The following is a 12272-nucleotide window of genomic DNA, read 5'->3' as shown; positions in this document are numbered from 1 at the left end:
ATCTATCTATCTATCTATCTATCTATCTATCTATCTATCTATCTATCTATCTATCTATCTATCTATCTAATAGGTGATATCACAGGTGGATTGTGCTTCATTTCACTTTTAAAAATATAAATTTCATCTGAATTTGAATTTGAATTTGAATTTGATATTTGATATTTGCTGGGTCTTGTACCAAACAATCATGTCCCTTTGCATCTTGAAAATATGATTTTTTTTTGTCCAGGGTGTCTCTGTAGCAACACTGCTGTGTTGAGTTTCTGATTATTTTGTGGTTTATCACCAGAGAAAACAGTCGAAATAGTTTTTCAGGATGTTTTTTTTTTCTTTTTTTAAATGTAAGGGTGGCCATAGGATCTATAAAAATGAATGCCCTGAATTGTTTAAGTAGTTTTTATTTGTTGTTGTGTTATTTATTGATCGGCAACACAAAGGATCTGAAATCAACCGTCACACACAAGGCTGCAACACACAATCATTTTCTTTTTTCATCCATCAGCCCATTATAGTCTCCTTTAATAAATGAATCTCTTCTGTGTAAATCCACCCTGTGTAGTCCAAGGTGGAGTCATCGTGTGTCTTGTTTTGCGTCAGATCGGCAGAACAAATTCCACAGATATTCACTTTACCACCATGTATGAAAAGAATTCATGCCTCACATCCAAGAATCAGCTTTTAGAAATTCTTCATTTTGCTTTTGGAAACGTGAGAATCAGACCCTGGAAAAAATGTCTGTCAATATTCTGAACCTGCCCTGGCTGCACATAGAGGTGAATGTGTCGTATGGATTCTGTCTGCAAGTGAAAGTGCAGCCACGTTCATTCACACATTCATTCATTCATTACTAAGGAGAAAAAGACAGAGGATCAATATGACACCACACATGTGAGGTCATACATTTGCATGCATTAATTCCAGCCCCCTGCGCTCGCTGGCTAAAGTTCCTGAATTCCTGCGCTGCAATTGCAGAGCAGAAGGCGTGGTGACCTGTTCACAACCCTTTCAAATGACAGCAGCCCATTCCTCTCTTCCTCCCTGCTCCCTCGCTCTCCCCCCACCACCCCCGTAGCCCTCGCCATCTCTCTTTTTCCACATCATCCTCGCCCCACCCCTTTGCAGGAGGGCGGATGTGATTGATTGATGTATGCTGGTGTGGATAGTGACATAAATATTAATCATCTGCCACCCTCAGGCCACTGGCTTACCCCCGGACTCCCCAGGAGGAGAAGCGGCTTCATCATTTCTTTGCTCTCTAGCCGTTTTCTGTTCAGTGGGCCATGCTCGCCGTGTCCATCAGCCGCTATTTTCCAACTGAGTAAAAAATTTAGAGTGACCATAAATAAATTTCACAAGCAACGTAACGTCAGCTGTGTCGTAAATTTTCTTTTTTTTCTCCCCCTTTTCGAGGTGTTTTATGTGATCGGTTTGGGGTTTTTTAAGGAACAAAGCCTCAGGGAATGTGCTGCTTTTCTTTTTCTTTTTCTTTTTCCTTTCAGCAACCAGAACACTGTGAAACACTTACATATTTCTTCTGTCATCTTTTCTCGCATTTCTTGTCTGGCCTCTATTTTCACATCTCTCTCCGTCCCCTCCCTCTCTTCATGCTCCATCTCTCACATCCAGTCTGTCTCCAGTTCCTCTACCTCCCCCTGTGGCGCAGGGGTGGGTCAGAAGAAGGTGGGGGCGGAGGCGGTGGGGGCTCGGAGTTGGTGGTGGGGTGGCGGCGGCAGCGAGGCCTCGCGCGTCTGGGCATGGAGCAGAGGGGGGCGTGGCCGCTTGTCTGCCTCGGAGCCCCTAACGAGAACGTGATTCATGGCACAAGGGGCTCCCATAGGGACAGGATTAGAGGTGCTCTGTCTAACTGCTCCCCAGAGAGAGTAAAAAGATATTTAATCTGCCCACCACGCAGGCAGCTACCACTGCGCACTGGGTGTGTGTGTGTGTGTGTGTGTGTGTGTGTTTCTGTGAATGTGTCAGGAGCTTGTTGGCTGGGGGGCGGGAGACCTACAGCCCAAAAGAAACCAAAAAAGAAAGAAAAAAAAATACAGTGCTGCGGCAAAATCAGATGGATTTCTATTATTTCTTCTTGGATGCAATAAATTCTAAATTCCCACTCTGAATTTTTTTTTGCACCATAACTTGATGAATAGTTTTGTATTTTTCTGTTTTATTATTGCTTTAAAAAAACAGGATCTCAGCTCTGTTTTGCAAAGATCAAGCTGCACTAAACCAACGGGCAAAGACAAAGCTGCTGCTGCTGTACAGCAAACAGTATGTAGGCTCAACAGTGATATGTCACTCACAGCTGCATAGTTTCTATACGACTGCTACCAATATGTTACTGGCTCTGAAACATGGCTGATTAAAAAGAGGGTGAAGCCTCAGTGGGAGCAGGTGAAAGTGGAGTCAGCCTTCTCTCAACAGGAGACAGCAGGGTGTGGTACGACTGAGTGATGTGCAGAAAAGCATATTGCTATTAATTTGGCACATATTGTGATTGTGATGTCGGCATGATTTCAGCTGGAGCGGTCGGGTGCATTTCATTTTCACTGAAAAAACACTAAAATTAATTAAAATATTCTGTCTTTTATATATTATATTTATTTACTGGGGTCTGTACCATAAAAGCATGTTCCTATTGGTCAGGAGATCATGATTTATAGGCTGGTGACATCCCCGTAACACCACAATGCTTCATTTGTGATATGCTGTCACTCATTTTATCTTTATTATTGCATCAATTCACTTTGCACTTTAATAATAATATTTCAATTGATTGTTCAGTTCTAAGGTGCAGTAAAGATTTTAGAAACATAAACTCCATAGTTTGCTGTGCAAGTGTGCATTGTTAAAAACGTGACTCAAAACCATACGCTTTTTGTGTGTCTAATTGTGTTTGCGTGTCCCTGTGCTGTTTCCTTGCAGAGGCTTCGTCTACGACAACAGGAACAACCTTCAGATGCGGGGCGTGATCGTCCTGCTGATGTCGAAAGCCGCCGGGCCGAGCCACGCGGCGTCCGACCTCCTGGCTCAGGACATGGTCAGCGGCATCTACCCCAGGTAAATCAGCCTGAAACGGCCCACGCCTCAGGAAAACCGCACCAACTTTGATTAGGTTGAGCCGCGGGACAACTGAAGGACTTCATAACTGTAATTGTAGTAAATCTTTGCTTATTACCAGTAAGATCATCATTAAAGATCCATCAAAGCATCATCAGCTCAAACAGCAGGTTGCACTGATGGATTTTCCTCCTATGCAGAAAATTCCCCAAAGCTTGGCTAACTGTGAAAAATGTAATTGGTTGCTATTGCTTTTGTGGTAACTTGGGCGCTAATTGGCAAAACATTGTGTAAAAGTCATTATGCCCTTGAGGATTTTGCTAAGTGTTAAATGGTGTCTTTCAACTTTAATCACAGTCATTGAGTGTTGTCTTTGGAATTATGGCTTTATCATACCACAGCTGCTTTACACCAAGCTTCTTCTTTGGTTTAATTAAACCCAAGCCGGTGATTCAAACCCACAGACAGTAGTTGATACCTGTAACCACACATTAGCAGACGATCTCCCAGAGTTCACTTTGCATCCATGTGCAGCTTTTGGAGAAAGAAAAACATCGGGGCAGTAAAAACATGTGTAGCGTTGCACTGTGGAGGCATAAATGTGCATGGCAAAGCAGACCAAGAAAGGCGATGCCACTTGTGTCCCTGTTACATGCCTGCTGAAGGATAAATAGGGAGGGTAACTCTATCCTGTCCTCTGTGGTTATTGTCCATATCAATTCCTGTAAATGAGGCACTACATCATCCAGTGATGTATGATAGAATATGGGGGCAAAACAGCCACAGTTACCAGGCGGGACTTCAGTGTTTATTTGATTATATTCGGATGGGAGCTAATTCAAAATAAAAAAAAGTCCTCGCAGCAGCTTCCTTTGTGACCGCCCTGCAGTGGCTGGTTTGTGTTCAGATCGACAAACAATTACATAATAAGGAGAGGTCTTGAGGAGCAGACTTTTTATTTACTCTACCATTGTGCCACCCACAGTTTCACTTAATAAATGGAGCCTTGTAAAAGTTTCTTAAAGGGATATTTCAACATTTTGGCAAATGTTCCTATAGGGACTATGGCAATAGACGAATTTGCCAAAATGTTGAATATCCCTTTAATACTTACACACAATATTATCCTCCATTGATAAATATGGGTCCTGCATGTGCTGCATTTACCTGGTGGTGAAGTTCTTTCTTTTCTTTTTATTTATTCCCTTTAGTCATTTTATGGGCTTGTCTTTGTTCCACACAGAAACATCTCAACAGCTATTGGATGAACTGACAAGAAATGTGACATTCATGGTCCTTGGAGGATGAACCTTAAAGGGATAGTTCAAAATTTTGTCCATAATCCCTCTAATTTTAGGAGTAGGTTTGGTACCTTTAATTGTCAATGCAAGCAATTTCTAGAATGGCAGAGCAGAGCCCCGAGCTGCTCAAAGCTCAACAACTCAGAGAAACAACTCTGTCTCGTAACGTTACGTTATTATCTCATATCATGGTGAATGTGCAAGTCACAACTCCACCAGAGTGTTTTGGAGTTGTTGGATTGTGTATTTGATGAGGGAAACCACAAAATCCCATGAGCCTCCGTAGCGTAGCTCTGAGCAGCTCACGGCTCTGCTCCGCCGTTATAAAAATAGCTTGCACCAACAAACCTACTCCTAAAGCAATAGGGATTATGGCAATGGGGCAATTTGCCAAAATGTTGAACTAGTCCTTTAACGAATGATGAGCTCTATGGTTTATGATCAAATACCTGTAAAACTTGAGTCATTTGCATCAGGCTCAGCTTTACTTCACGTTACATCATAACGTTAATATGCTGAACTGCTGTACAGAATATAGAGATGAATAACAATTACCAACCTTGATGAGAAATCACAATTAAAATCACAGACTGTATTTTCAGATTTCAGCAGCAAATAATTGCTTTTTCAGTCCGACATCGCCCTCCATGCCCACTAAAGATGGAGGTCATGGAACAAAATTTTGGATATGTACAAAGAGTATTACAGTCTCACAGAGCAATGAGCGTGGCTGTAGACTCTGTAGTCATGTTAATGCGGCGAAAAGGGTTATAGTGATTGAAAAAGTGCTGTGATTCACTTACAGTAATGAAGTCGTCTGCGTACTGTTTTCCATTTGGATCTTTTCACACATGACAACATATGGAAAAAAAACTGACCTCTGTTCAGGTTTTGCTGTAACATGTGGAGCAGTGACGACTGTCCCTGCTCTGCCTGCAGAAGTTCACTGGTGCAAGTGTGCAAAAGCTCGCCGTGCACACTTAGGTGCAATCTGACATCCTCACCTCTGCGGCTCCTCACAGCCCAGTGCTGCTTGTGTTTAGGTTGGGATGTTAGGAGAGCGCAGAGAGGCTTGAATGGATGTGATTTATGTCTTTCTACACGTTTTAAATATAAAGTGTTAAGTGTGGCATTAATGCGCTGCTGTAAAATGCTTCAGGTAGTGCCCTCAGGTCCACACACACACACACACAGCAGTCGGGCGGCGTGGCAGGCTCACAACAGCGATGTGGGCGTAAGCCAAGTGGTTTCCAGAAGTGACTGCTGTGTTTGGCGTTGGCCGGGCGCTGGGTGCCTGAAAGACTCCTTTCTTACCGGCCGGCTGGCAGCGGAGCGCATGTGAGCAGAGAGGGAGCCGTGTCTGCGCAGAAAACATCCTAATATTAGAACTCATTTGGAATAAACCCGGCGTCATGGACAGGGCCGTTGTCTAGGGGAGAAAAGTGACGATAACTCTAGGGGCCCAGCGCCCAGTGGGGCCCATAAAAAACCCCATAGTCTAATCTTTGTATGACTGATTTATTCTGACTAATACTCATAGTAACGCTGCAGCATCAAAACAAAGTAGGCTAAAAAAAAAAAGATAATACATACGTAGTCTAAGAAAAAAAGAGGAGAGTCAGGGGGCAGGGGCCCACTTTTGTGTTCTTTCAGGGCCCCAGAATTCGTAGCAACGGCCCTGGTGTCTCACCACGGGACCAGTCACTATAACACGCTCACCTCGTGTCAAGCCCCGACGCTCACATCGCCGTGACACTGGATCACTGAATTCAACATGCAGCATTCCCTCACACCCACACATACACACACACACATACACACACACACACACACACACACACACACACACACACACACACACACACACTCACAGCATGACTTGATCACCTCATTTGCACTATCTTGCTCTCTCTCTCTCTCCCTCTCTCCCCCCTCCACCACCTCTCCTGGGCTCATTAGCACCTCTGCTGATGGCGAGATGGAAGGATAGAGGGAGACGGGGTGGGGCGGGGTTGGGGTGGAGGTGGGGGAAGGGGGGGGGGGGGTGATTGAAACCTCCGGGGGATAGTCTCCTCCCTACTGACAGGCAGCATTTGTAAAGCATTTCCCACTCTGCTGCCTGACACTGATGATTCACCAAAGCACCACCATGATAGATAGATGGATGGATAGATAGATAGATAGATGGATGGATAGATAGATAGATAGATAGATAGATAGATAGATAGATAGATAGATAGATAGATAGATAGATAGATAGATAGATAGATAGATAGGAAGAAGCAGATTCAGAGGTAGTCCAACTTGTAACCACCACACCTCTTAATTTCTGGTGACAGATGGAAGCCATGCCAGTGAACACATCACGCAGGCCGTGTGACGGTGTGATTGACAGGCCAGCTCTTTAAAGCACACACAGGGACACACTCACATCTGCAAGGCTGCATTTGATGGCGAGGCAGACTGCAGAGGGAGGAAAATGGAACAGAACAGTCAGGACAAGGGGCGTGGTGAGGGGCGTTACACCTCAGCAAGATGGCATCGGTTGCTATGCAACTGGGCACCAAAGCTATTTATACACCGGCCCCCTTGTCCCCCTTTTTTTTTTTTCCTCCCCAAGCTCTTCTGCTAGTGATCAGGACTAGTAGTCTGGAGGCACAGCTTTGGGAAGTGGATGCGTCAGGGTTTGACTGGTTTAGGTTTTAGCACAGTTTTTTCAAATACTTTTCATTCATAATTTAAAAGTAGATCAGAGGGTGGTGTGTTCACTCATACTGGTTCATTCCGTCTCTTACATATGGTATCCATAATGGGACACTAAGTGCAGCTACGGAAGTCAAATAAACACAATTTATAAACATTTATTCATTTTAATGTCTCTAGTTATTTAAGGCCATTGTTGGGGATGTTGCAAATCAATAACCAGGACTGTTTTATAGCATGGATTATTACATCAGTGTTTTAGAGGCTCTTGATGTGTCTATTTATTATTGACGTTGCTGGATACTACAGAGGGACAAAGGCTGGATACAACATGGGATCCATATAGCTCTATTCTGAAATAAAAAATATAAATGGACATAATAAGCTGTGTAGCCGCATGTCTTTGACCAAAGGTCATTGACTGCAATTTTATATGAATCCATCTTCAAGCTAGAGTGCAGCTATCAGTGCACTTGAACATGAATTAATGTAAAATAACTTACAGAATCAATTAAATGTTTAAGAAATGTCAGCAAAAAGCAAAAATAGAATAAGACATCATCAGATTGTTTTGTCTGGCCCCCATCTGAGAAACTAGAGCCAGTGAATGTGTTGTTGTTTTTTCCATTGTTAGGAAAATGACTTTATTATCAAAGCACCTGGCATTTATCTGGAGTCCTGACATCAACCATAACAGGATGTAGGATCATCTCAGCCATGATGCTCTTGTGTTTTTCTTAACTTGGATTTTATTTTTTTTCATATTTTAAAATGATCTTTCATGACATGAAATCCTCCACAGATTTTCATTACCAGAGACTCGTGGAGCGAGGCCGTCGCCGCGGCTGCAGGCTGCAAACCCACACCTGTCAACCTGTTACTTTCCTCTTATTTAAACCCTGAACTTATTAACTCTCATGTGTTGTTGCTCCGCGTCACCAAGCAGAGGAACCAAGCAGACAATGGAAGTGATTGAGAGGCGACATAGATGACATTATTGAATTTTAATCACATCTTTTCCATGACGATTTTGAACACAGCAATTACCTGGCTACACGATACGTGAGTGTGTGTGTGTGTGTGTGTGTGCGCGTAGCAACAAGGGGTTGGAGCGCAAGGCAGACAACCGGCTCATCAGGTTCTCATAGCGGCTGAAAGAAGGTCGTAAGTGGCTATCAGCGCACCCAACCCTGTCTGGATGGATCCCTCCTGTCGCAGCCTGGTGAGCTCCCTCCATATGGAGAGGGGCCTAATTATCCCCCACCAATGACTGAATCAACATTTGATTATATCCTCCCTAAGGCTGCTCTGAAAGCCTCTATTCAAAGGCCACTTTTATGTCTTTTTCTCTCATAATCAAGAATAGCTGTTATTTGCTAATGATAAGTTTAATTTCTTTTTTTAAACACAACCCCTGACACGCCGCGTGTCGCAAGACGTCTGACATCGTGCCCCCTGGTGCGCTCATTTTGACTCGGAAGGTTTTTGAAGTAAAACTAGGGGAAATATTCTTCTTCTTCTTTTAGTTACATTGTAATTTGTTTTCTAAGTTGTAGCCTAAATATTTCAGATGGAGTTTGAACTGTGAGGAGCCGACGTTGGTCTTTGTTTGCAGCAGCGTTGTGTGTTTTAGTCAAGTGAAAAACAAGAGCCGAGCGTCTGAATATTATATTGTACATTGCAAATTGATGTTTTTCCCCCTTTTGCGTGTTGGATGAAATGAAAACCTGTGAGTGCTTTGTTCTGATTGAATCTTTTGTGGTCAGCACACCTGTATGTGATGCTGCGAATTAGTTTCCCAGTAGGTTTCACCAGCATGAAGACAATGAAAAGGTTTCTGTCAAAAAGCTCTCTAACTGTCAAACCTGGGGAACGCCTCTCTTAAAAGCTGTGGGCAAAAAAAAAAAAGCTGTGATTTTAAAATGTATTCTTTTATTTTGTAGCCAGAGGAACCTGGCAGAAATCACTGAGTTGATCCACACGGCGTTCCTGGTGCACCGCGGGATAGTGGACCTGAAGGAGTGGACGGTCTCAGACGGCCCGCTGAAGGATATGGAGTTTGGGAACAAGATGGCCGTCCTGAGCGGAGACTTCCTGCTGGCCAACGCCTGTACGGGACTGGCCCAGCTGAACAACACTAAGGTACACTCACTGTCTGTCACTAATGAAGTGTATTCATGAGAAAAACCTGACCTGACACCAGTGATATTAATGAGATACACAGTCTTAATGTGGCCCCCCAGCAGTCCTCAGTGTCACTCTGCATCATTACATCCTCTGTCTCATTTACACGACATCCAAACATCTCACATCTGCTGTGATATTCTACTGAGTTCAACTGACCCTGGAATTTTATGGTATATCTTTTAGAGTAGGGACCGATCGATCACCACTATAATATTGTGTTGAATCCATTTTCCCGCCAAAACACAACAACAACAACTGACAGCTTTCTACCAGAAGCATCAACTTGTTCAGCAGTCTGAGCAACATTGCTGTCATGTTGGTTTTTGTTGTGTGCGGCATAGAGCTGCCTTTTTTTTTTGATTGCCTGTTTATTGGGCTGCGGCGGTGCTCCCTGTGTTATCACATGCACAACTTTTTTTTTTCATCAACTGATCTGCGGACCACTTGTGTGCCGATCCGTGACAACGATCAGTTGCACCACTACCTGTCAGAGTGGAAATCAGAGCACAATGGATGTGGCGCTGCACAGCTGTAGCGTGTGTGTATGTGTATGTGTATGTGTGTGTGTATGTGTATGTGTATGTGCTTTATAACATCAGTAAGAAAAAAAAAACTGATAATTCAAACTGCTGGTATTGATACACTGCTGTTTTTATTATGATAAATATGACAGTTTGTTGTTAATTTTTTTCTTAGTCTTAGTTGTATTTATATTAGGCTATTTAAATTAATATTCTGTTCAACTTGGATGTCACAAAATGCCTTTAAAATGAAAAGGCACTGGTTCGGGCACCGTTTAGCACCGGCACCATTTTAAAATATCGGTTTGGCATTGTTATCAGATAAAACCTAAACGATACCCATCCCTACTTTTGATAGATCCTGACCACTGCAGACCGGGAACGCCCCACAAGAGCTGCAGCTTTTCAGATGCTCTGACTCAGTCATCTAGCCAATTACTGATGCATTAGTGTGATATGCACCCCAACATCCCAGAAATCCCCTTTCAGTCAAACAGTGGCATTCCAGACCTGAGGGTCAGACCTCAAACAGGGCTGCAGGAGAAATCTGAGAGGTTGTGAGGAGATGAACAAGATCATCCTGGTTCCAGACCAGTGAATCACCACCAAACTCTTGGGATTTCTTCATCAGTTCAAACTGTTCTGCTTCTATGCCCATTAATGGCTGTTTACCTCGCTAGAAAAACAGTTGAGCAATCAAAGTTAAACAGATGGGATGAGGAATGTAGACAGCCAGAGTCATGACGTCACATTCAAGTCAGCTATCAGACCGTCTTCCACACCTACTAACACTACTTACATCATCATTATTGTTATGTCTGGCTTCCAGTGTCCAGTGTGTAATAATTAGCAAGGTTTATTGGAAAAATCTGAATATTGTCCATGAATATATTTGTATTAAGTGCATAATCGCAATAAAATCTAATTTGTTTGGTTTTCCTAGCCTTATAATTCTTCTTTTATTTATACATATAGCAAGGGTCTTTCTTTAGAGAGTGTCGTCATCTTGCGTTCCGTTCCCAAACGGAAAATCCAGCCAGCCAGAGAGCATGTTTTGCGTTCATAAATAAACCAACATAAAAGAAGGCGGAAGGAAAGAAGAAGGAGGAGGAAACAGCAGACATATCGTAAAGTGGTTTAGATCTTCACCTCATTACTCCATGCTCCTCAAATTTTCCCAGTCATCCCAGTCATGGTAAAGTCACTCAACACGGTCTCTTGCCAGGAGCAGGTGATGGTGATTGGAAGAGGTTATAATATGTCCTGAGCAATGCTACACCCCCAGAGCAGGGCCATGGCTACCTGGTTAACATGGTAACACAGTAGAAGAAAAGATATCCAACACCAGGCTGCTAACAGCTGTTGCTTTTAGCAGCTGCGGCGCTCTCCTCCCTCCTCCCTTCTCGTTGTCAGGTAAAACCATGGGTAAAACCGAGTAAAACACGTCGTTTCGGTCGTTTCCTGTCCGCCAGCGCGGGAAAGTCGCTCCAAGACAGTAAATACAAAAAGAACAAATACTGAAAAATACCGCGAGGCGTTTGAGGAGCCGAACGGCTTAATCAGCGTTGTATCATCTCCTCTTGTAGTGGCTTGGGTGAAACGGATATTTACAGACACGTAGAAGTTACGCACTATAGCTTTAAAGGAAAAAATGAAAAGATGGTTGCACCAGATTTAGCTCCCAGCTAATTTCCATTTGTAGTCCCTACACATAAATGGAAATTAGCTGGGAGCTAAATCTGGTGCAACCATCTTTGAAGGAATAACAACAGTCTCGGTACAGATCAGTGACGATGCTCTGCCCAATCAGTGGAAGGCAGTCGGCTGACATCACGTTTTAGTATCGCTTCGGCTCGCTTGGAACCAGGGCCGAGTAGGTACTAAAAATAGTACCTGGTACCAGGTACTAGGGCTAGTGGAGAAGCAAAAAAAGCGTGCCGTGCCGTGCCGTGCCGCGCTAGTGGAAAAGCACCAATAGAGACACACACACGCACTCACATTCACACACTACAGGTAGAGTAGAGTCTCCACTCAACCCACTGTGCATGTTTGTGGACTGTGGGAGGAAGCTGGAGAACTTGGAGAGAACCCACACAGACACAGGCAGGACGTGTCAATTTCACCCAGAAAGGCCCTAGGCCGGGAATCAAACCCAGAACTGTCTTTTTTGGAGGCAAGAGTGAAAACCACTGCACCACTGTACCACATAAATAAAGACAAAAGTAAAACAAAACAAAGAGGGTTGATTCCAGCTCTGCAGCGGTCTCTTGGCAGGTGAAAGAGAAGGCTGATGCTGAATTTGCAGCATTTCTTTTAGAGGGTTAAAGGAGACATATTCTGCCCCTTTTCCACAAATTAAAATAGTTCCCAGGTGTCTTGAAGACATGTCTGTGACATGCTTCAGTTGAAATACCCCAAGGATCAAACATCACAGCTCTTTTCATTCTCTCAAAACAGCCCTGTTCAGAATGACTGGTTCCAGTGCCTGTCCCTT

The 12272-nt window shown here is 43.6% G+C and overlaps 1 protein-coding gene across 2 annotated transcripts in view; it reads left to right on the top strand.

The window, feature by feature from the left end:
- Positions 1-12272, top strand: part of pdss2 (prenyl (decaprenyl) diphosphate synthase, subunit 2) — a 30830-nt gene that overhangs the window by 5837 nt on the left and 12721 nt on the right. For both annotated transcript variants that reach the window (XM_085767314.1, XM_085767315.1), the window contains exons 2-3: positions 2932-3066; positions 9014-9212. In XM_085767314.1, the coding sequence (XP_085623440.1) occupies positions 2932-3066; positions 9014-9212 (334 nt within the window). The remainder of the gene's footprint in view (positions 1-2931; positions 3067-9013; positions 9213-12272) is intronic.

Source organism: Trachurus japonicus, chromosome 22 (assembly GCF_045865225.1).
Source record: "Trachurus japonicus isolate A0001 chromosome 22, Traja_1.0".
Lineage (NCBI taxonomy): Eukaryota > Metazoa > Chordata > Actinopteri > Carangiformes > Carangidae > Trachurus > Trachurus japonicus.
This window is presented reverse-complemented; position numbering and strand designations above follow the sequence as displayed.